Source organism: Macrobrachium rosenbergii, chromosome 16 (assembly GCF_040412425.1).
Source record: "Macrobrachium rosenbergii isolate ZJJX-2024 chromosome 16, ASM4041242v1, whole genome shotgun sequence".
NCBI lineage: Eukaryota > Metazoa > Arthropoda > Malacostraca > Decapoda > Palaemonidae > Macrobrachium > Macrobrachium rosenbergii.
Window position 1 is genome coordinate 17088541 of NC_089756.1, and position 26261 is coordinate 17114801.

At 37.5% G+C, this 26261-nt stretch overlaps 1 protein-coding gene across 2 annotated transcripts in view; it reads left to right on the forward strand.

The window, feature by feature from the left end:
* The window catches only part of LOC136847113 (DNA excision repair protein ERCC-6-like), a 248636-nt gene that overhangs the window by 208853 nt on the left and 13522 nt on the right, over positions 1-26261 (forward strand). For both annotated transcript variants that reach the window (XM_067118447.1, XM_067118448.1), the window contains 9 exons: positions 228-521; positions 2328-2457; positions 3906-4051; positions 4817-5154; positions 7218-8402; positions 10759-10934; positions 11110-11255; positions 21932-22048; positions 24225-24320. In XM_067118447.1, coding sequence (XP_066974548.1) covers positions 228-521; positions 2328-2457; positions 3906-4051; positions 4817-5154; positions 7218-8402; positions 10759-10934; positions 11110-11255; positions 21932-22048; positions 24225-24320 — 2628 coding nt within the window. The remainder of the gene's footprint in view (positions 1-227; positions 522-2327; positions 2458-3905; positions 4052-4816; positions 5155-7217; positions 8403-10758; positions 10935-11109; positions 11256-21931; positions 22049-24224; positions 24321-26261) is intronic.

Below are 26261 nucleotides of genomic sequence, written 5' to 3' on the forward strand. Positions count from 1 at the left end.
AGCTGCTCCAATGTAAAGAGAAGACACTTGTGTCATTGGCTTCGATATTGCTGTAACAACAGTGTTGCCAATATTATTGTTTTGTCTATTATTTATTAGTGTTCATGCTCACAATAATTTGCCACGTTCAACACACAGTTTTAGGTTAAGGATTAATTTTAAAACTTTTTGGTTAGGATATGAAATATTAACATTTTTATACCTTGAAATTTTTCTCACTTCCACAGAATTGCAGAATGGATGCTCTCCTGGTTGAAAACAGGATAACCTCCACTAGCTCACAGGATGCTCAGTCACCTGAGAATGATGACAGGAGCAATGATACTGGAGCCAAGGATGGATCCAGTAATATTGCCAAATGGAACCAAACCAGTATATTAGAAAGTATGTTGAAGGAAGCTAAGAATACTGAAGAAGCCAAAGGAGTGGACCAAGATTTGAAAGATCAAGATGAGGAGTTGCGAGCATTGGGTATATCTGTTGTTGATCAGCTCTCATTGGAACGTGATGTCGAGGCTGCAGTAAGTGTTCAGTTTATATTTAGACCAAATCTTTGGTACATTGTCACTAATTTTTATGTACAGAATCCCAGATTTTATTACTGTGCTATGCTGATTTATGTGTTACTTATGAGGATTTATGTGTTACTTATGAGACAAAATTAAGACCCTCTCTAGGTGTCAAATAAAGCAGTTGACATGCCATTATGGATTTTTAAAGAATATGTCACAGTCTTGAAAGAAATAAAGGTCTTGGAACCCAAATTATATTTTGGGTTTGATGAATGAGAGTCAGTCTTTTAGGGAGGATTAACTGCATTCCCTACCAAATGAAGCTTATCATTCTTTCATTTTCCAGTCCTGATGAGAGGGATTTAGGGCAATATTTTGAGAAGTAATAGTACCCCAAAACAAAGTAGTTTAAGCCCCTGTAAAGATGTTGATGTCAAGGTTAAAAGGTTAGGTAATGACCACTGTTCCCTTTCTTAAGGTATTGAATGTGTTTATTCCCAAGTGGTGAAGACATATTAATTTATACTGGCTGTCTTGTATGGGAAAAACAAGAATAGACAGGATGAGTAAGGAATTGACGGTTTGCAAAGCAGGAGTAATTTACAGCATTCAAAGTCTACTCACATGGCAAATCATTTAGAGACAGATAAGAGTACATTGTCTGCTTCATCTTGTAAGTCATGGCATCCTTGAATGTGAAAAGCTGTCAAAAATGATTCGTCTTTAAAGGCCTGTTATACTGTAAAGGTAACACTGCTTTTGAGCAGGAAATTCCTTGATGATACCTTTTGCTTGGAGTATCTGTCTAGTAATAATTATATTGATAGAGTGTTATTTAGACTGCACCAGCTTACTCTTTCACTTGCATTTCTGCCTGGGAATCTCTTGATATCGTACTTACTTCATAAGAAAGACTGACTAGTTCAAATATAGATTCTGTCTAAAAAAAGGCATTAAGAAGCAGATATTGTGTTAGCTAAAAGAATATAAGTGGCTTATGTCATCTTTTGTTGTTTGAGTTTTCACTGCAGTCAATTGGAGGTGGAGTTATGTCTTTTTAATACCCAGTATATCTGAAAAAAAAACAAGACTGAGTAATACAGTAAATGCAGAAGAAAACAGGATTGAGTAATAAAATAAATGCAGCAGTAAATGTGCATATTTATGTAAGGGAAGGGAAATTAACAGAGATACACCTGTATTACAATAAGGCAGAATCAGTCAAACATTTTGTATCTGTGTTAAAAAGGACATTGAATTTTTCTGGTCTTTTAATGGAATAAAAGAAATGTGCTCTGAATTTAATTTTTCTGGTCTTTTAATGGAATAAAATAAATTTGCTCTAAATTGAATTTTTCTGGTCTTTTAATGGAATAAAAGAAATGTGCTCTAAGTTGAGTGAAAATTCTGATTGACAGAAATAGTTCTTCACATGAAGGACTAAAATTGAAAATAATGTAAGTGATGGGTAGTTTCCTCAGTTGTGGCTCCTAAGTCAGATACTGGAGGAGGTATTTAAATTTTTTTTACTGCATATTGTCTATTTATTTTATTCATGGTTTGGTATCACAATTCTGGTTTGTAACATTATGGAGATGTGGTTATTAAATTATTGAGTAAGTCCTTAATGGTCAAAGCAGGGCATACTAATTTTTTTCTGTTTTAGTTATGGGTAATTTCTGAAAGAAGGCAGGTTTACAATATTTATGTTAACATTGATGGATATTGTTAGTGAGCCAGGAGTACAATTCTGGATATGGAACTGTTTTTTAACTTTTTAGACGTAGGTTATTAAAGCGACCAAAATGCTTCCAGGTGGATAAAGCTGTTACTGTTCATGCACGTAAGCAAAGGATGCAAATGTTAAAAAAGGAAATCCAGGATGTCAAGAAAGAACTCAAGCAAGGAGACTTAAAACTCCACATCCTTAGTGAAAGGCTTTCAGGTAAGAAATGATAAATTGTCAACCATTACAATAGGTAGGCAGGGTATTTGTAGTAAATTATAGTAAAACTTTGAAGACTCATACTATGTCTAGTTAGGGTCATACTTCAAATTTTGTACAGTGGGTATCAGTGGACCCCCACTTTTTCGCGGTTCACTTTATCACGGATTTTTGTGGAACATCTCTCTCTTTTTCATGGAAACTTTCACCAATTCATGAATTTTTCTAAGGACCATATCTCTAAAATTATCACTAATTCCCTTGTAGCGCAGCAGTGTGTATTCACTAATTACTATATTTTTTTCTTTTTGAGTTTGTGACTAAATACAGATTTATATGATAAAAATGGTTTACAGTGTACTTATACTGTACTACTGTATACACAGTGTACTGCATACATACAGTATGCAGTACACTGTGTGTACAGTAGTACACTGTGTGTACTACTGTACACACAGTGTACTGCATACTGTATGTATAAAAAATTTAACTTTACAATATCTTTGGGAAATAAAAATACCAAATTATACTGTACTACACTGTACTAAACAAAATTTGTACATATTTTCCTAACATACGAGCCTACAGTACATGTACTGTATACAGTGTACAAAGTAAAGTTGTTTACGGTACCTTCGGCACAGTACATAATCTCGCGTTCGGCAGCACTATAAAAAATATTATGCAAACTATTATTTTTATTTGCTTGTATTGTAGATACTGTAGCCCATTCCCTTTTGGAGGAGAAGCTGCATTGGGTTGTAATGTGATTATTTCATGAATTTGATGACATAGAGATGCTTCCAAAGTAACTGTGTAAATAGTCAACATCTAGGTTAAAAATGCTCAAAAGTTACTTGGATTCGTTGTTGGACAAATAACTTCACTTGTGTTGCCCTGACCAGTCAGCTTTGTGATGCATGTACTAGTGATTATTGCTCTTTGGACTGTTGTGCTCTACTGTTTTCATCCTATAATTCTTCATGCAAACACGGTTTTACGTTGTACATTCATCATTACAAGTGACTTAAACTGCAAAGTGTAAGTAGGTGTAGTGGGGTGTTGAGAATACTGTATGGCATAAAATTTTAAGCCCTAGGTTATTCCTAGTAAAATAGTCAGGGGCATTTTAAAATGTTAAGTTTTCCTGTTTTCTTTTTTATTCTTTCACTGCTCTTTCTGTGGTGACATTATTATCTATTATTTTACTTTAAACCACTATGTAAAGTACACTGCATTTCCTGTTTAGATGCGTTTCTATTTGATTTTACCTGAAATTAAACATATAATTTATTTGTAAATAATTTACTGCTATTTTCCATGCCGTTTAGCTAATTTATTATTTTTAAAAAATCCCTAACCTAGCAAATTCATGGCTAGAATTATTAAAACAAAATAGATGTTGTAAGAAGTTCATTAACACAAGTTCTCTCTCACATGTTTGACAGGAATGAGACGGCGAGTTGTTGATCCTCGTCAGTATTTCAATGTAGAGAAGGAAATGAAAAGTAAAGATGAGCAACTCAAAGTCCTGAAAAGTCGTGAAGAATATCTGATGGAGAAATTGTCAGCTGCAGAAAACAATGAGGCAGAGGTATTAAATTTTCTAATACTTTTGTTTCTGTCTTTTAAGAAATGGTATTCTCATCTTTTGTGAAATTATTTTAAGCAATTTTAACCTACCCTTTGGGTAAGGGTACCACTATCAGTTTGCTTTTTGTGGAATATTGTAGACAGTACTTGAGGTATTATATGTTCCCTTTGGTCCCTTGCCTGCTTAGATGTCCAACTTAAGTTTTATCTTGTACTAAGTTTCAGACATTAAAAAATATATCTTTTGGGTTAGCCTTATAAGTTTTAGGTTTCAGCTTGCAAGTAAGAATTATGAAAATTTGTTGAAAATTTGATTATAATCAATGAAAGATAAAAAATATTGGTCAGATGAGTAAATTTTTCAAAATGTTTGCAGATGCATGATCTATACTTGTACTGATAATTTCAGTGAAAAATAAAAATATGGTTTCATATGAGTCAATTTTTCAGAATGTTTGCAGATGCATGATTTATACTTGTATTGGTGATTTTATCATTGTTGCTGACCCAGTAGGGGATACTGCATACAGTATTTCTCTGACTCTTGGGTATATTTTTTTCTGTCTGTCCCTTTCCCTTTCTATAGTTACTGCTTTCCAACTTCTTAAGCTTTTCTCCCCAAAATTAGTACAAAACCTTTTGAGGTTGATAAGTGAATTTTGGAAATTTTATTTGATATTGTTAAAAGGCTGAATGATATTGGTAATATTAGATGACAAACAGTGATCTTGTCAGTCATTTCCTGTGTAATTCATCTTCCCAAAAGCTGGATGACCTGGAGTTAGAAGATGGAGAAATTGTAGAGGAAGGGGAGGACACCTTACAGGAAGTTAACATGGATGAAAAGAAATCTCAGATGCTCGGGAATGAGAAAGAGAGACTGATCCGTGAAGGGAAAATGACCCCTTTTGGAACTGTCATGTCTTCCTCTTCAAGTAAAACTGTATCTTTTGTACGGCCCAGTGTCACCCAGTCTGAAAAGCGGAAGAGTCATGTTGCTGCTCAAAAGAAGAAGAGTGAGAAAGAAAGTCTTATCAGCACTGGTGAAATGACACCCTTTGGAAGTGTTGTCAGCACAACAAAGACTGTAATAAATAGTGACAGGTATGTTTTTAATGACTACTTCAAGTTTCTTGATTTTGTGAGCAAGCAAATACATTGCACAGATGGTAGCTAACGCCAGTATATACCAGGCTGCATCACTTCCAGGCTTCCCATTGGATTATAACATGACGCCATGTTTGTTTACATTTAGGGCAAGGTGTGCAGCACTGCAAACGGACATGGGGCATAACTATTGGCTAAGAGCACTGTAGACAGCAGATTTAAGTTGACGTACATACTTTCGATGTTATGATGGGTTGAGAGGACAGACATACATTATTTACTTTACTTGAGTGTGGAACAGACATATTTGAATGTATGACAGGGCCAGTCTGACAGCCTCACCATCACTCATACTGTGTTTTTCTGGCCTAAAGAGCATTCACAGCCAAAATACTGCTGATCTTTCAATACATACACACTGCAGTGTTAATGAAAATATGCATATTTGCAATATCAATGACATTTATTTAAACAGCTACGTAGGCAGTTCATGTGACACCATGTTACCGCAGTCAAACTTCTCAGCTGATAGCAAACTCCTCAGCTGATAGCTTACACCTGTCAAAATTATGGCTACAGAAATGGGTCAAACCTTCAACACTTACTTAGATGCAATTTATTTTATATCATTACTTTCTGAGGTAAATTCAGCGTCTTTGGCTTTTTTAACTATTATTAAAAAACTGCAATATTTCATTAAAATCATTTATTAACATCGCACACTAATATTTACACTACCTCCAACATTGTTGAATATAGTCATGTACGATAGTTATTCTTTTGCCATTTCCCTACAATCACATTCATTTACCATTTCGTAGAAAATAATACAATAACTAGCTCATTAGATATAAATATTTCAACAATAAAGCTCTACTGCCAGGCGGATCCACTATGGCATTATCTACTACAATGCAGATACTGATGGCAACATGCACACAATGTAATAGTTAGGACATACCATGAATCATATTAGATAGCCCTGTTGAAATATACCCCTGAAGGCTACCTGAAGGTTGTGAAACAGAATGGACAGATCTCAATCTGTAGAGTATTGACTGGACAATAAATTTATTATTTATGTATACAGTACATCCAATGTTGACTGAAATTATGATTATACATAAATAAACCAACGTAACAGTGGTAACTGAAAAAATCACATTATGTACAATATAAACAGTCACAAGTACATGGGCACACTATAAATGCTGAAGTATCTTTGCTTTTCTGTTCTTTTTGTTGCTTTGAGTAAGCATTTTTGTGGTCTCAAATTTGAAATAGTAGTAGAGCCTGCAGCGAAGATAGAGCCTGATGATGGGAGTCAGGCAAGTTGCACTGATTTGGGAAAATTAAGCTGTGTCAGAGCCTTTCATCACCAAAGGCTCTGCCATCACCCACCAAGCTAATAGTTATGCCCCGTGGCCGTTTGGAATGCTGCATACCTTGCCCTAAATGCAAACAAACATGTGTCCTGGAAGTGATGCGGCTTGATGTGTATTGGCTTTGTGGTAGCACTATCTTCATACACTGCAGGAAGGCTGATAGAAATATCATTTAGGTTCAGGTGTTAAGTACCAAGATAGACAAGATAAATCACAGAAAAATACCAATGGACATCAACTGTTTGCCCAGGTTCAGAATATCTAATTTATCACCATGGCTTATACAACAGTTTTCATCAAGGATTATTTCATTTGTCATATGCTCTTGAGTTTCTTCAGCATTTTATGATAAAGTGTTAATACACTTGCAAGAAATATTTGCTTTTAATGCACTTGTAAAAAATCTGCATCATTTTTGTGTGCTAGAATATTATACTAAGATAAGGAAAGATGAAAGAATATCAATTTTGAATTTACTATATATACTGTATATATGGCTAGAAGAAGTTAGACTATGATTTCGAGTGCAAAAGAGGATATCAAGAATTCTTGGCCATGTCTATTGTTAATTCACTGATAACAGTTTTGAAATTTATGCAGTTTCATAATTTAAGGTTACAACAATATGCATGCTATATTTTAAGGAATTTTTATGTTTTGTTGGTTTTGTTTCAGAGAGAAAAAGAAGACTGGAACTGCACTGACTGATTTTGAGAAATATCTGCAAGACCAAATTGATCGTCAAAAGGAACATTGTAAGACCAGTAAAGGTATGAAACGCAAGAAGTCGTCTGGTGACCCAAGTTATGGTATACCAAAAAGAAAACGAAAGCCAAAAGAATATGTTGGTGATATTGATTTTGACCAAGATGGCAGGGAAGCAAGTGATGAAGAAGTTTCCCTCTCAGCCATTAAGAGTAATGTAAAAACAAATTATGAAGCTAAGGTATCAAAGGGTAAAAGGAATGATTTGAAAAAGAAGCATCGAAGTAAAGACCCTATAAAAATGAAGATCTTGCATCCAAAACAGAAGGAATCTAAGAAAGTTATCCTTGGCAGTGTTACAAGTGAACTGGAGGCTGACCGCTACAAAAAAGCTCCGAGGAGGATGTTGTCAGAGAAGGTCAGCTTTGAGGGAGGTGAGTCGGAAATGTCTCATTCTGAAGACGACAGTGGTTCTGAATACATTCCATCAGATAGGGAAGGTTCAGATGCTGATGGGGACTTGAGAGAGAAAAAGAGTCAAGTAAGAGAGATTATGGACAGACCAAAAAGGAAAAGAACGAAGAAAGTTGAGATTGATGATGACTATTCTCTTGATGAAATACCAAAGAGTAAAGGAAGGAGGTCATTGAAAGAGATTGATGATGGGAATATAGATGATTATGTAGCAAGAATAGAGAGATGGAAGGAAGACAGGTTAAAACAGAAACATGCCAAAATCCTCAGAGGTGAAGACTTGGATTCTGAAGAGGAAGAAGAGGGTTATGAAGAATTTGATGGAGGATATAAAGTACCTCTCACAATATGGAATAAGTTATACAAGTATCAACGTACTTGTGTCAAGTGGCTCTGGGAGCTACACACTCAGGGCTGTGGAGGGATTTTGGGAGATGAAATGGGCCTTGGAAAAACAATTCAGGTGATTTCTTTTCTTGTAGGCCTTTCTTATTCTCGCTTGAGTGAACGTCATCAGCGCTGGAAAGGCTTAGGTCCTGTGCTGATTGTGTGTCCTGCTACTGTGCTTCATCAGTGGGTTAAAGAATTTCACAAATGGTGGCCACCTTTCAGAGTTGCTATTCTCCATGAATCAGGATCTTTTATTGGAAAGAGGTCATCTCTGATTCACAACATTAATAAGTAAGTTGAAATAATTACCATTTGGTTACTGTGTTGTGAAATCTTAGAAATCACTTGCCATTAACTACCCAATTTCTTGTGGGATTTATCAGTATGGCCTCTTGAAGCTGTTAACTACCCAACTTCTTGTAGGATTTATCAGTATTTTTTTATTCTTGAAACCGCTGGGCATGTTAACCCTTAAACGCTGAGCCTCTATTTACAAAAGTGTCTGCCGTATGCCGGCGGCGTTCGGGAGTTAGCGCCGAAGCAGAAAAAAAAGTTTTTTTCACAAATTCACAGCATGCTTAGTTTTTAAGATTAAGAGTTCATTTTTGGCTTCTTTTTTTGTCATTGCCTGAATTTTAGTATGCAACCATCAGAAATGAAAAAAAATATCATTATCATATATAAATATTGAAATATATGACAGCGCAAAAAAAAAATTTCTTATATAATTGTATACAAATCGCGCTGTGAGCAAAACGATCAAAGCTAATGAGTAATTTTTTTTTTTGTAATGTACACTAAATTGTGATGATTTTGGTATATAACAAATTGTAAAACGATCAAAGCAACACAGAGAAAATATGATCACAAAATGATGCATGAATTCGTAATGCGCGGACGTAAAAAAAAGTTTTTTTAAAAAATTCACCATAAATCGAAATATTGTGCTAGAGACTTCCCGTTTGTTGCAAAATGAAGGTAATTGATTGGATATTACTAGACTGTAAGTGTTTTAGCTTACAATTGCAGTTTTTGACCATTTCGTTTGAGTTAAAGTTGACCGAAGGTCGGATTTTTTTTATTTATCGTGATTTATATGAAAATATTTCAAAACTGATAAAAGCTACAACCATGAGTTATTTTTTGTTGTGCTCTACATGAAATTGCGCACATTTTCATATATAAAACTTTTTGTAACGGCTATTAGAAAAACGGTGCAAACATTACGACAAAGTGATGAAAGAATTTCTGAGATTTTCGGCCGAGTTACTGCGCGGAGGTAAGGAAAAAGTTTTTTTCAAAAATTCACCATAAATCGAAATATTGTGCTAGAGACTTCCAATTTGTTGCAAAATGAAGATAAATGATTGAATATTACTAGAATGTAAGAGTTTTAGCTTACGATTGCGTTTTTCGACCATTTCGGTTGAGTTAAAGTTGACCGAAGGTTGAAATTTTGGCACATCGTGATTTATATTAAAATATTTCCAAACTGATAAAAGCTACAACCAGGAGTTATTTTTTGTTCTATTTTACATGAAATTGCGCACCTTTTCATGTAACGGCTAATATAAAACGGTGCAAACATTACGACAAAGTGACGAAAGAATCTCTGAGATTTTCAGCCGAGTTACCGCGCGCGGACATAATGAAAAAGTTTTTTTTCAAAAATTCACCATAAATCGAAATATTGTGCTAGAGACTTCCAATTTGTTGCAAAATGAAGGTAAATGATTGAATATTACTAGAATGTAAGAGTTTTAGCTTACAATTGCGTTTTTCGACCATTTCGGTTGAGTCAAAGTTGACCGAAGGTTGAAATTTGGCACTTATTGTGATTTATATGAAAATATTTCCAAAAGCTACAACCATGGGTTGTTTTTTCTTGTATTTTACATGAAATTGCGCACCTTTTCATATATAAAACTCTATGTAATGGCTAATATAAAACGGTGCAAACATTACGACAAAATGACGAAAGAATTTCTGAAATTTTCGGCCGAGTTACCAAGCGGATGTAAGGAAAAAGTTTTTTTTCAAAAATTGACGATAAATCGAAATATTGTGCTAGAGACTTCCAATTTGTTGCAAAATGAAGGTAAATGATTGAATATTACTAGAATGTAAGAGTTTTAGCTTACAATTCCATTTTTCGACCATTCCGGTCGAGTCAAAGTTGACCGAAGGTTGAAATTTTTTGTAGTCGACGTACAGTACGTCCACTCGGCACCCGACAGACAATTTTAGTTGACGTACGATACGTCCAGTCGATATTTAAGGGTTAACTGAAGATTTCATTTTTGTTTGTATAGACTAGTCATTTGTCAGTATACTGTAATCGTGTGTGATGGCGTTTCTATATTTTGTGTGGGTGCTTTTTAAAGTATGTTAGATCTTCAAGAAATTAGCATTTAGGTAATGGTGTTGTTGTACATTCTATAATTTAAGATGGTAAAAGTAAGGTACAAGAAATAGGTCAGCAGTGCAATTAATGGTTAGGTGATTAAAACTATTTGTAACTGGAAAACATCTGGTTTTGTATAGTTTTCAGTATTACAATTCTCAGCTGCTTTCTCCTGAAAAAAATTAATATTTATGCTCACGTTTATAACTTTCAGGTATTTATCTACAATTTTTTAACTTTCAGGTATGATGGCATACTTATTACATCTTATACTGGTGTGTACAGTCAGGTAGAAACACTGGTGCAGTATAAATGGCATTATATAATTCTTGATGAAGGACACAAGATTCGGAATCCAGAGGCACAGATCACAGTTGCTCTGAAGAGGTTTCAAACGCAACATAGACTTATACTCTCAGGTAATGTCTCACCACATCACTTGCATTCCTCGTTAAATGTAAAGTATGCATTTTAGGCATAGAATTGAGCTTTTACTATATTAGAGTTCTTTGAATTATATGATATGAAGAAGTTTCATTAACATGGATTTATAGTTAATGTGTGACTCTATTGTAAGGCCTCATATATTTTTAGGGTCACCAATCCAGAACAGCTTGAAAGAGTTGTGGTCGTTGTTTGACTTTGTGTTTCCTGGAAAACTTGGCACACTGCCAGTGTTTCTTGCAGAATTTGCAGTTCCTATTACTCAGGGAGGATATGCTAATGCTTCCAAATTAGAGGTACAGTAATGTTTGTAGATAAGTACTGTGTATTTCCGAGTATAAGACAACCTTTAAATTGTAAAATTCACCCCTAAAAATTGGGGGTCGTCTTATATCACCATTCTAAAAATCAAACCTCGAATTCTAAGTGATGTTTATCAGTAGGCCAGCCTCGGCCTCGGTGCGATAACCACCAATATACATGAAAAGATTCATATTATGAAATAAACTGATAAAGTTAATAAAACCTTTTTACCGTATACTGTATATTATTGGCATATCTTTATAATAAATAGCCTATTTGAGGAATGATTTCATATCAATGAAAACAACTTTTATCTATGAGAGCCCGGCGGACAAAATGTAGCGTAAATATCGAGTTATGGTTGCGATCACAGCAACCCTTATCGTTCGGTAACGTAATATTCATTTTTCATTTAAAATTCAGCCTGTTTGTAACTGTTTAGAACAATTCAGTCATACAATCGATAATCATTTATGATAGTTATCGTACTTTATTGCATTGTTGTTAGGGGTTGCTCATAATTGGTGATGAAACATAAACAAAACGATGGCCTCCCTTTTAGGCGACATTTGTAGGAAAAACGATATAGAATCGGCTTTGGCATTTCGTTTACCGTACATACTCGTTAATGCGTGATCTCACGCATTGTGTGGCCCCTAAATTTTCACCCATAAAAAATTATTTTGTGTCTCATGTATCATGGAGTTCCTTTTTTGAGAGACCAAATTACCATGGACTAACCTTCTTTACTCCATCTCTTTATCCCATCTTCTAGTTAAGTAGGTTAAAAAAGTAAAAGTGAATGATAGAAGTATCATTAGTTATGTTATACTTGTTGAGTAAACGAGTACAGCCATAAACAACCGAACGAGCAACAACTGTTTTGCTATGAACACGGTCTAGGCCTTGGCTATGAACAACCGATTCAGATAACAACAGCTGTTTTGCTTGCATTTCATCCATGGTACGATAGTAAACAATTACTATAGTTATGTAACAAATGATGTTAAGTAGAATAGGAGTGATATATTTTTGCATTATACCCTTATTCGCTTTGGAGAAAAGATCACAAGGAATTATAATGCTAAATTTAAGCTGCAAGTTATAGCTGAAATGGAGAAAACAAACAATGTTCAAGCGCTAATGACTGTAAATTATTGTGCATCGCCAACATTGATGAAACTCTTAAACTTTGATATGCCATCAAACTTGACCGTAAATAATATTGGAGAGAAGTATTTTAAACAAAACTACTGGGCATGAAAGAACACATTTTACTGTTGTTTTAACGTGTATGGCAAACGGGATGAAACCTTTCCCTGTGGTTATCTTTAAATGGAAATTGAATTGATGCCGAAACAAAAATTCCCGGAAGGTATCGTTGTCCACGTTCACGAAAACCTAAACAGTGCAAATGGCACATGATCGCTAGGTTTGTATTTTATAATACAATTAGTAATATGAGAATACGTGTAATATTATTGGATACAGTGAAGTAAAGCATAACTTGTTAAAAGATCCATGGAAAAGATGTATATTCATTGTTTGTATTTTATAATATGATACTAATATGTGAATATTACATGCGCTAATTTTATGTTTCATGTACGATGCGACCCCCCTTAAAATTAGCGTCAAAATTAGGTCTTCAAAAGTCACATGATACGCGAGTATATACAGTACAGTATTTTGAATTTCTAAGGATACAGTAAGTAAAACATCATTTGTAATAACATCATCTTTACATAACCAATTTTATCATAAGATACCTGATGTTGCAAAAGCTAGCCTATACACAGATGGTTTTGGAATTTAGCAGTCGCCTTATACTACAGATATGGGATAAATTCATGAAAATTTGTCACAGTTTTTTTACCTCATCTTATCCAAAGGTCGTCTTATACACGAAAATACACGGTGTGCCTTTTGAGTTTCAAAATACTGTACTACTTTTAATATGAATTTAGATATGGTACATTGGATGGTGTAATTCACAATTGGTTATTGGCATGCTAGAAGATGATATATAAATAATATATGTTGGTAAGAGCAACTGGAATGTATCACCAGCATTTGATGAAGTGTTGGTCAGTTTTTACCAAAAACAGGACAGAGTATATGACCTAAATTGTGCCTAAATGAAGAAATATGGTCTGACTGCAGTGAGGGTAACATGCCATCTATCAGAGTAGGAAATTAAAATCTATGGCAGTTTTAGAATAAAGTGACATCAGTAATATGTTAGTTCAGAACTAATGTTAGTTTGAATGGTTTGTTAAGCTTAGGAAATAATATTTATTTTGTAAGGTAATGAAATTGTACTGTACTAGCATTTGCATTATGAAATTGCAATATAATAGTGGTTTCACAGTGGATAGGAGTTCTAGTTACAGTCTGGTTGTACTGTGTATATAATTTCATTGTGTATAGTTATTATAGTTATGTTATACAGTATACAGTACAGCATATGGAAATTTAGGTAGAGTATTTTTGAAATGAACCTTACCTCTCCATTATGTATATAGCTTTTGCTTCTGAGCCAGCAGCAGTTCGACAGATTGAAGTAAAAAATGAGAATACTCAGTTTTCTATGAACATCTCATTCTATCCATCTACTTCCCCCACCCCCCACCAGGGGAACAATAGGTACAAACACCTGCAGCAAATCGGTCTGCTTCTGTTGCTAGCTTCGGTAGAAGATTCTTAGAGTTATCTGTGCTTGGTTTTTCTGTTGACGACTTGGTTTGTAAATTTACTTGAATTTTCTCTTGAATATATCGATGTTAATGATAGAATAAGGACCTGTAAGGTAGAGGGTTGCCATATTAGGCTTTATTCTAGTTCCATTGATCCTCAAAACATGTGTGAAATGTTGAGGAAAAGAGTGTGGTGGAAATGACCATTGTCAAGTCTGTGAATGTTGGTCAAATGAATTTATGGTAAAATTGGTGAAACACCATAAATGAAGAAAGGCTTATCGTTTGAAAAGGCATGTACTAAGGGAATGCATGATTTGTTTCCTCCTCCTTCCAGTAACTTTGCTAGGACCTCCTCTTCATTCTATTACTCCTACTAGAGCTTGCCTGTCGATTCAGGACATAAGGGTTTGATAGAATTTAGTCAGATATTAAGGGTTTAAAGGGCTCGATAAATCAGTTAGCTGAAGTTTCATGTAATATTTTATCGGCGTTGCCCTCCTTGGAGCCTCAGTCGGTTTCGGGTAATTCCCCTGAATTAGAGGAAGTGGCAGTGTCCTTGGCATGTCCTGTCTTGCTCCCTTGCCCCTTGGAACAACAGGGAACCGGGACATGTTAGGGAGTAGTGCAGATCTGTGCCCATTGTCCCCCTCCTCTGGTTGGCCTGACAGCAGTGAAGGTGTCAAACTTCATTTGCTGAAGGATCGCTCGGGTAGAGTAAAGAGAAGTTGCCCATCTTCTTCACCCCTACCGGACGTCTGCCTAGTCTTGAGGTAGCTTTGGGATTCAGCTTTCTTCTCACTCTTGGATCCATCAAAAAGAGAATGATGATAAAGGGAGGGTAGTGTTTTCTTAAGCAGAATCGAATTCGCTTATCAAAGCTATGTTTAAAACCTTGGAGATCCTCTCTTTCGTGGATATGTCTGTGGGAGTGATTGATGGTTGTGTCTGTGAATTTTCTTCCTGAGTCCCTCAGGACTCTGCTCCTGGCTAGGAAGTTTTGGATTTTATTGGCTGTTTAGATGGAGCAGTAAAGGATGAGGTGGGTGAGAGTGCTCACACATACACCAATTTGGTTCTTAAGAAATGTGGACAGTTGTGTTCTTATCTTGCCAAGTCTGTGACACATTGACAGAAGGCCGCTGTCCTTTTTCAACCTCAGTTGGATCAAATTTTGAGTTAGAAGCTTTATCATCCATCGCACAAGAAGTAGAGAAGACGGAAATGTGATCTTTGATAATTAAGGCTCAGTTGCCCAAGCTTCCTCCTCCTCTTCCTCCTCCTCCTTGCCCTAGGCACGCAACTTCAGCGGGAATTTCTCGTTTCGGATAGAATTCAGTTAGACCTTATAGGTCTAAGGAGATGTTTTGAGAATTTCCAGAGGATCCATTAAGTCATTTAAGGGACCTGCTAAGTCATCGAAATGAAGTTTCCAGTCCTCAGTTGTCAGTAAGAGGAAGGCTTTCCCAATTTTTGGGAAGTATGGAAAGATCTGGGCACAAATTCCTGGGTTGTGGAGGTGCTAAGGGAGGGTTACTCGATTCCATTTGTAAACCCTCCTCCACTGTCAGATTCTCAGGCCCTTTGCTTTGGCCTTTCTACGGCCCCTCAGGTGTTCACTCGAGTCCTCACTCCTCTCACAAAATGGCTCCATCTAATAGGGATAAGTGTCAGTCTGTATCTGAACGACTGGCTTCTTCAATCCCCATCAAAGGAAAAGTGTATGAAGGACATGCACAATATTCTTCTCCTCCCTAGGAACTGGGTCTTCTCATCAATCCCCAGATGTCCCAGTTGACCCCGTCGCAAGAGATTTTATATTTGGGGATGACTCTCAACTCTGACTTTTCAGGCTTTTCCGTTGCCCAAAAGAATTTCTGGCTGCCTTCAGACGGCCCGTAGCTTTACAGCCCTCCCATCTTACTCGGCTCAGCAGTGGATGAGCCTTTGGGGACTCTAGCATCCATCAAGTCATTTGTCAAGCTGGGCAGATTGCACATGAGAGTTCTCCAATTCTTTCTAAAGGCCAACTGGGACAGGAAAGCACAACCGGACTCCTATGTGTTTTGGATCACCCTGGAGATCAAATCGGACCTGCAATGTTGATTGTCAGAAGAAAAACTGTCAGAGGAGAAGTCCCTTCAACCTGTGAGCCCCAACCTAGACATGATTTCAGATGCCTTGGACTTAGGCTGGGGAGCCCTACCGGGGAATCAGGAGGTATCCAGTACGTGGACCTCATAGCAACAAAGTCTACATATAAATGTAAGAGGACTGAAGGCAGTTCATGGCCTCCAGTATTTCTTGAACATGGTCTGCAACAAGACAGTATTAATGTATGCGGACAATGCCATAACCTTAGCCTATATCCAGAAACAAAACGGCACTCACTCCTTCTCTCTACCAGGCAGCAATAGATCTACTCTTGTGGACAGATCAAAATTGAGTGGCGCCAGTCATCCAAATTATCCAAGGGAAATTAAATGTATTGGCAGACGAACTGAGCTGTCGAAAGCAGGTCCTTCCCACTGAATGAACCCTGGACCCCCTGGTCTGTCTGGATCTTTGGAAACTTTGGGGCAGACCTGTTTGCCACCTCCAGAAACCATCGACTTCCTCTCTTTTGCTCTCCAGCCCTGGATCCTCTTGCATGGGCAACAGACGCCATGTTGCCAGACTAGTCCAATCTGGATCTTTACACCTTCCCACCTTTCAGCATGGTCAGGGAGGTGATAAACAAATTTCAGACTCATCACAATCTAACTGTGACCCTCATAGCCCCGTTTTGGTCCCTGAAGGAGTGGTTCCATGACCTTTTACGGTTTTTGGTGGATTTCTCAAGACTTCTTCCCCAAAAACTGCATTTACTCAAAACACCCTCACATCAGGAGACACCACCAAGTGCTGTCCGCTCTTGCTCTGACAGGCTTCAGACTGTCTGCAAGCTTGTCAGAGTGAAAGGTTTTTCAAGGGGAGCTGCAGAGGCTATTGTATGATGCAGGCGTAACTCTTCTAGCCTTGTGTACCAGGCTAAGTGAGCAGTCTTCTGTTGAAGGTGCATCAACCATAATGTCTCTTCTTCTGAGACTTCTATAACTCTGATTACTGATTTCCTCCTATATATGAGGAGCTCTAGAAATTTGTGTTCTTCCACCATCAAGGGGTATCGAACTATGTCAGCTCAGTTTTTAAACATAGAGGCCTGGATCTTTCGTCTAACTCAGATCTTAATGACCTCATTAATTTCTTTGATAAAGCAGGGAAAGGATGATCTGGTCTCTTGGAACCTGGATGTAGTAATAAAGTGGCTAACAGGTCCTACCTTTGAACTGCTTCGTTCCGCTTCTCTGAGGAATCTCACCTTTAAGACACTGTTCCTCTTTGCTTTAGCTACTGCTAAATGTATTAGTGAGATTCAAGCCATCGATAAAAGGGTGGGTTTTTCCTGAGGAGACGCAGTTTGCTTCTTTACCCTATTTTAGTCAAGAACGAGGACCTGTCCAAACCCTGGCCTCATTCTTTTACCATTAAGAATTTAATGGACATCCTTGGCTCCAAGGAAGAAGAGAGAGTACTTTGTCCTGTCAGAGCTCTGAGGTATTACCTGAGTAGGACTCAAAAGATCAGAGGTCATCCAGCAACCTCTGGTGTTCAGTTGAGAACCCGTCGCATCCTCTTACTAAGAATGCATTGTTATTCTTCCAGAGGGACTTAATTTCTGAGGCACATTCAGGAGGACATTTTGCCTACTTTTAAAGTGAAACTTCATGACGTCAGGGCAGTAGCTACCTCTTTAGCTTTCAGGCACTATATGCCCCTTTCTTCCATTCTCCAGTCGACCTACTGGAAGTGCAAGTGTATTTTCGCGTCATACTATTTAAAGGAGGTGGAAACTGTGTTTGATAAACTGCAGTATCTTCGGGCCATTTTTGGTGGCTGGCTTGGTATTGGGGGAGGATTCATAGGAAGCACTTTTTCTCCTTTTGCCTTGGTGTAGGGTTTCGATTTGTTGGGGAGCCTGGGGGTACAGTGTACCTGGAGTACCCACGAGTCTTAGTGGATGGGTTGTGGTGTTTTCAGAGTAGGTGACAGCATTGTCTGGTTGTTTTTAATATGGTACTGCACCCAGGGCAAGGGCACTTTTATATGCTTTGCTAGCCATCAGGCCTATCCTCCACTGCAAAGCGTCCTCTGAAGTAGAGGCGACCCATGGCTGAACCGCCATGCCGCTACAGGTTAAGATGAGCACCAACCAATGGCAGGATTCATCTGCAGTAGTTCTCTTACCAGGTAAGGAAACAACGAGCATTGTATCAGTGCTGGCCAAATTTTCTATTTCAAAGTCATTACCATAATGTTTTGAAGCAGAATATGTCCATGTATCCCACTTCCATTCAGTGTGGGATTCAGCTATGTAATTAGTAAGTTACTTATATGGAAATGATATTTTCATAATAAAATTAAGTTTCGTATATACTTACCAAGTAATTACAGAGTCGGAGTCCACCCTCCTCCCCTCTTATGGATATAAGGGTAGAAACACAGTTGAACTCACCGGCTGGTTGTTTACCCGAGTGCACAAAAAACAATAAAAGTGCGTCCGCAAATTTTTAAAAAAGGCTGCCTCACGAGTAGAAACCTTAGCTATGTAATTGCTGTACTTGGTAAGTATATATGACACTTAATTTTATTATGAAATATAATTTTCCAATCAAGATGGAATACAGGAAGTATCTGAGATTTGTTTCTGGGAACAAAGTTTTCAGTTCAAGGTGATGTGTTTTGGCTCCACAAGTTTTCACAAGGGCTTTGGCTCCTTTATAAAGGTGGGCCCATTTGTTGGGCATAAAAATTACCCTGTACTTGGATAGTTGGCTGATTCTGGCTCCCACATTGCAGGGCATTCTGAGGGCAAGAGAAATTATTTTGAGTCTAGCTGAGTTGTTGGGGTAGTCATAAGTTTCTCAAAGTTGACCTTGTCTCGTTTGCAGGAGATTACTTATCTTGGGTTGGAGATAAACACTGAATCTCAAGGTTTTCCCTACAATGAAACCTGTAGAACTTCAAAGCTTCAGTCCTGTTCCTGTGAAGAAGTGGTTGTCCCTGTTAGGGCACGTCTTCATTGGAGAAACTTGTACGAGGGGCAAGGCTAAGAATGAGGCCTCTTCAGTTTTATCTGAAGCAGCACTGGGATTGGAAACTGCTTTCCGATTGCCATATGGTAATAATTTCCAGGGGTCTGGAAGAAACTTTCCAGTGGTGGAGAGACAAACCTCATCTTCGGCAAGGGGTATCTCTAGATCTCAAGAACCCAGACCTGTTGTATACAAATGCATTGGACAAAGGCTGGGGAGTGATAGCAGGTGAAAAACATCTGTCGGGTCTGTGGACTCGAGGAATAGCAGCTGCATATTAATCTTTTGGAACTATTGGCAATATGGAAAGGATTGCAGGAACTAGAGGACCTGGTACGCAATCAAACGGTGGCGGTCTTTTCAGACAGCACCACATCGCTGGCATACCTGAAGCACCAAGGGGGTACGAAGTCGGAGTCTCTCTTTCAGTTGACATGGCAGATCCTCTTATGGTCAGAGAGCAAGAACATCACCTTACTGCCTCAGTTTGTTTCTGGGAGAATGAACGTTCCAGCAGATGTTCTCAGTCGCAAGGATCAAGTAATAGTGACAAAGTGACCTTTACATCCGGAGGTGTGCAACAAGTTATGGAAGCTGTAGGTGTCCCCCTTCATAGACCTGTTTGCAGCCAGGTGGAGTCATCGTCTGCTGGTGTTTTGTTCACCCGTTCAAGATCCTCTAGCTTGGGCGGTAGATGCTGTGTTATTAGACTGATCAGATGTAGACTGTTATGTTTTTCCCTCCCATTTTGCTATGATCCAGAAAGTCATCAGCAAGCTAGGCAATTGATTACCTCTTGGTGGCCAAGGAAGGTCTGGTTTCCAGACTTGCTTCAGTGGTCAATAGATCTGCCCAGACTTCTCTCTGTCAGGAGGAATCTCCAGAAGCAACCAAGGGAGGAAAGGCATCATCACAACCCCCATGTGCTGCAGCTGACTGTGTGGAGACTGTCCACTGTCTCCTGCGAGCTCAAGGCTTCTCGAGAGCTTGTAGGAAGGCCATTATCAGTGCCAGGAGGGATTCTACAAATTGGATCTACCATCACCAGTGGTCTGTGTATAGGTCCTGGTGTTGAGGTAAGGGGTTTTCCAGCACTCGTACCTCTATAAACAACATCATTAAGTTCCTGTTATTTCTCAGGTATAAGAAAAAGTTATCAGTAGTAGTCATTAAAGGCTATAGGGCCATGTTGGCTTCTGTTCTTAGACATGTAGGCTTGCATCTGTCATCTGTCTGAGGACAGTGATATCAAAGATGTCAGAGGTTTTCAGCAGGAGGTTCCCAAGTATCTGGTGCCTTTCTTATCTTGGAACCTAGATGTGGTTCTAAGGTTCCTTTTGTTACCACCTTTTGAACCTTTGGAACAGGCCTCATTGAGAGAACTTTCAATAAAATCTCTCTACTTGGTGGCCTTGGCTACCAACTAAGAGGGTGAGTGAAATACAAGCTTTGTCTTTTAGGGTAGGTTTTGCTAAGGACAAGGCATTTCTTTCCTTTCTGCCATTGTTTTGGGCAAAGAATGATTTTTGCGGTAAGCCCTTCCCTAGAACAGTGTCCCTACCTAGTTTGGAATCTTTGGTTCCCAGTGAGATAGATTCCCTTTTGTGTCCTGTGAGGGCTTTAAGGATATATCTGAATCGCATTAAAGACATCAGGGCTAATGTAAAGAATCTCTTTTGTAGTGTCTGGAAGCCAGACCTTCCAGTGAGTAAAAATGCAATGTCCTATTTCATTAGGTCCTTGGTGAAGAACTCACATGCAAAATTGGATCTTGATGTATTATCAACCTTGAAGGTAAAGCCACATGACATTCGAGCAGTGGCTACACCTTTGAATTTTAGAGAACACTTATCCTTAGAGAAAGTTCTTGAGGCTGCCCAGTGGCATTGTAATTCTGTTTTTGCAATGAATTATCTTCGCAATGTGGAAATTCAATATGATTCTTGCAGAGCATTAGCTTGCTTCGTTTGTGCAGGGGATATTATGTCCTGAATCGATAGGTAGCTTTTCTGTCTGCAGTTTTAGCTCCATTTCTGTTTTGTTAGGAAGCTTGGAAGTACTCATGGTTGAGTATAGGAAGTGTACCTTCATGTCTGTAGGTACTATAGTTGCATATCCATCGTTGACTCTGTAGGATTTTGGCACAGTAACCCTACCCTTCCTTGTGCTGAAGGAGGCATCCTCCAAGGAGACCTCAGGTATTTTCATGAAGAGGCTCTCGTACCTGAGTGACAATCCTCTCAAGGTGGCAGTAATAGCTGGTGGATTGGTTTCACTAGGTAAGCAAACACTTATTTGTAGATACAGTATTTGTATTTTATTAAGAAGTCTTTAAAGGGCCTACTGATTTTCACTTTGCCCACCTCCATGTTAAATGTATGAATCAGCTATACAGTATAATGGAGAGGTAAGGTTCATTTCAAAAATATAAATACTTAATTTAAGGTTTATTTTTTAAATACTTACCTCTCCATTATATCAGTTAACCTCCCTACCTCCCTACATTCAAAGTGGACAGAAGTGGACTGACCAGCTACAGGTGTTTGTACCAATCGTTCCCCTGGGGGGCGGGGGAGTAGATGGATAGAGAGATATTCATAGAAAACTGTGTTCTCATTCTTTATTTCAATCTGTTGAACTACTGCTGGCGTGGAAGCGAAAGCTATATAATGGAGAGGTAAGTACTTAAAGAATAAATTGTAAATTAAGTATTTATATTTTTTTACTTATTGTGTGTTAGTATAGCTACCATTATTATTTATATAGCTTGCTATGTAATAGTTTGCTTTTACTAATGTCACTGGTTAAATTATCTCTAATTATATCCTTTTTCATCAGGTCCAAACAGCATTTAAATGTGCATCTGTTCTACGAGATACCATCAACCCTTATTTACTTCGGAGAATGAAGAATGATGTGAGAAATCACTTATCACTGCCAGATAAAAATGAACAGGTAACTCATTACTTGAGTTGAATTATGAAATTGGCTCATGAACAAAAGTTTCTGTTAGTGTAATTTTTTTGGAAGAAAAATGTAGAGTACCTTATAGAGTAGCTATAAGAGATGGTTTAACACAATTTTGAATGTTTATTTCATTGTAGTTTTTGTAAGTCAGATTTGTGGGAAAGTGGATAACATTTAAGTGCAAATTTTGTTGGAAATTGACAAGGGAATGAGTATGATTCCCAATGGAGCATGGTAAAGGGAACTTTGTGGAATCATTTTTCTTTATATATCCTTATTCAAGAACCATTCAATCTTCACTTGTCAAGCAAATTTCTTAGTGTATGGGGATATACTTGGTCACAGTCTACCTGAAGAACTAATGACAAGTAATTTAGTATGGGTTGTTGGCTATACTGTATAGTGTACATGGATGTACTTGGTCACAGTCTACCTGAAGAACTAGTGACAAATAATTTAGTAAGATTTGTTGACTGTAGAGTGTACATAGGTGTACTTGGTCATAGTCTACCTGAAGAACTGATGACAAGTATTCTAGTAAGGCTGTTGAATATAGGCATTTTAAAATGTGTAAAAAATGAGAATGGCTTATTCTATAATCTACCAGTCATTCAACAGAGGTGGGCATTTCTTAAATGTATATACTTTAATTTCATGAAAATGTCCAGGTTGTTCATGGCTGAAAATATGTTGGTTAATTGACTTACAAAGAATTTCATTGGTACACAAGGGTATGCGATGAAAAGGTGCTTACCAACACAATAAATGGTGATGCTACAAGTAATTGTTAATACCAGAGGGTAACAAGAGGGTAAACTTTGCAATAGGCAAAAGTTTTCATGTATACATGTATCAGTTTTACCTTTGGGAAAAACTGACTGGAGAAAAAATACATACTCTTCCTCCAATCAGTTTTACCTGTGGGAAAAATAGATCGGAGAAAAAATACATACTCTTCCTCCTAGATTTTGTAGTTACGTAATCTTTTTTAAAGTGGTACTTTAAAATGTAACAAATCCCTTCAGTAACTAAGAGTTGGGCTTTTGCTATTCTGTTTATGAGTTTTCCTTCACATTGTTTTGAAATATTTCTGACTGAATTTTTAGTTGAGTATTGGTAGGGTTATTTTTTTTTTTTTTTTTTTGTATTCTCCAAAATATGCTTAAATTTTGTTTATTAATATCTAGAGTTTGGTGGAAAGATTGTACAGAATAAGAAATTGCAGAGATGCGGTATCCAGCTGCTGGAAAATAGAGAGATGGTTTGGGCATGTGATAAGAAGGGATGAGAAGGATAAAAGGCCTGTAGGAAGGGCCAGAGGATCCTGGAAAAAGGTGTAAATGGAGACCTAGGCCAAGTGGAAATGTAGGCAGAAAGTCCACAAGACAGAAGAGAGTGGAGAGAGAAAATTTCCTGTCTGAAGCCATGAAAGGAAAATATTACATCAAATTTATTGAAGCTGATATCTGAAAGGAGATAAAAAAAAAAGTTAGGCTTATTTGTTATTGCATTATTATTATCGTTATTAAATAGATTATTAATTTTTCACACAATATACTCTCTTGCTGTCAAATTTATTTTAATACAGTTGTAGAATGTTGTGAAACGGATTGAAGTTTATTTTTTATTAAAATTTAATGAGGCTACAGAGTTATACTTCAAGACTAAGCTAGGATTTACTTAAAAACTACTGTAGTTTGTAAATGAAAACTAAAAGTGAAAACAAGGTATAATTAAAGAAGTTGGACAGCCAGGTGGAAGAGAGACTAAAGGGGCTGAAGGGCGTTTCAAAGAACCTTGAACACAGTGCAGTGTATGCCTTGCAATGCATGTTGTTAGGAAGGAAAGGGTTTGATGCATATATGATCGTACTAATTCTAGAGTATACCTTGGTATTTATATATTTATTTATCACTATTTTGTATGAACATACAACCTTTAATAAATGGGAGGAAACAGGCTATGTAATTTATATTTATGTATTGGTATCCTCGAATCACAGTGCTTGTTTTATCCAAAATATTGTAAATATTTCACATTTCTTTTTAAAATATAAATTTAAGAAATTAGTTGTATAATTATAATTGTAACTGAATTTTGACTATTAATGTTGCAGTATATTTTTTATATAAAAGGCTTCTTTCCCTTCATTTCACAAATGCAGGTATTGTTCTGCAGTTTAACAGAAGAACAGAGAAGTGCCTATCATGAATACCTCAGTGGAGATCAAGTCAAATGGATCATGGGAGGAAGAATGAAGGTAAGTTTTCTTGATGAACCTTGTGATTTGAGCATATATAATCACACCTAATATGGAGATATGTAGATATTGCTCATATTATTATTCTATAAGATTTGACCTTGAATAACTTGATTTTGAAGATGGCGCTTCAAAATTGGTAACACAATTCAACCATGAAGGGAGAGCAAAAGTGAAAGGTGAGCTTAGGGTGTGTACACATGGTCAAACAGTGTTTGTCTGACAAACACAGTTACTAGATAACAATAGGAAAATTAAAAGTGTGCTGATGATGTCAGAAGCAATCACCTCGACTAACAGGCATTGCCTGTGTTCATGGTTTGGAGCTTCAGACAGTGTCTGGCAGGACAGACGTATGGAGGTATGATGTTGCCAGGCAAAAGATTCAAGAGGTTACATATTTACCTTATAAGCTGAAGCTATTACCTGCTTTGATTTCAACCAACTTGACAACATGGCTGGGCTTAGCTGTACAAAGGAAAAAAAGTTACCACTGGGGTAGGACACAGACTCTGATGGTAATTGAACTCTACTGGCAGACCCGTTTATGGAATGTCAAGTCAGACGTTTATAAGGACAGAAATAAATGTGTAGTAGTAATTTATGGAATAACAGCAGAACTCCAGAGGAGTGGATCACAAATCAATGCAGTGGAAATGAAGAGGAAAATAGAAACAATTCGTGGTCAGTATAGGTAAGAACTTCGCAAACATGAAAAATCCAAGAAGTCGGGGGCTGGTGACATGTATATCTTGAACTAATTCAGAAACAAATGGAACTTTATATTGATAATACTGATCAATAACAGAGAGAAAAAAATCTTGTACACATTATCTTTTTATGTGCAGAAAGTGTTCCGTTTGTTGCTTCTGGGAACCAAAAGCATCTACAAACATGCAATAGGGCTGGGTATGTAATGCATAAAATCAGTCTGTTGCAAAGAAAAAAAATATGAAGACACAACACTAATGTTCAGCTCAGAATTAAAGCACCACATCTTCACTGATGGCATTGGTTCCGAACTTTGTCTGCCAGACTTTGACTGGCAAACGGAGTAGAAACGATGGTATGCATCAATATCTGGTAGCACTGTTTGTTGCCAGGCAGTTCTCCTCATATATGCGCTTATGACGTCACCATACTACATAGTATGACATGGTTAAGTTAAGTATATCTTAGTTTAACCAGACCACTGAGCTGGTTAACAGCTCTCCTAGGGCTGGCCCGAAGGATTAGACTTATTTTTACGTGGCTAAGAACCAACTGGTTACCTAGCAACGGGACCTACAGCTTATTGTGGAATCCGAACCACATTATGACGAGAAATGAATTTCTATCACCAGAAATAAATTCCTCTAATTCTTCATTGGCGGCTCAGAGAGTCGAACGCTGGGCCAACAGCGTGCCAGTCGAAAGCTCTACCACCCCTCCAAAGAAGAACTAGTATGACATGGTAAGGCCCCGTCCACACAGTTGAGCTTTGCTCTGCGAACTTTGCTCGGTGTGACATCATGGTAAGGCCCCGTCCACACAGTTGATCTTTGCTCTGCGAACTTTGCTCGGTGTGACATCAGAAACAGAGAAACGGCGAACAAAGCTTCGTATAGGGCTTTCCTAATGTTTATCGAAGTATCGAGGCTTTGCCTGCAGCAGGGCTGTTAACTGACGGAAATATTTCTGGTAAACAGATAAAGACGTCGCCTACGGAAAAGTTTCTGTAAAGCGCAGTTTCATGTGAAACCTTCACAAATAAATAAATAAGGGAAAATAAACGAGTTTCCGAGCTTCCCATTGTTTTACCCTTCATAATGAATACGTCAGGTAAGTATGACTTATGGGAACTTTGAAAACCAAATATATTAACATCCTTTATTGTAATGCTACGGAAATCTGTCAGTCTAGTCCATTATGCTTGGAAATCCTAGTGCTGTACTGTAGTGA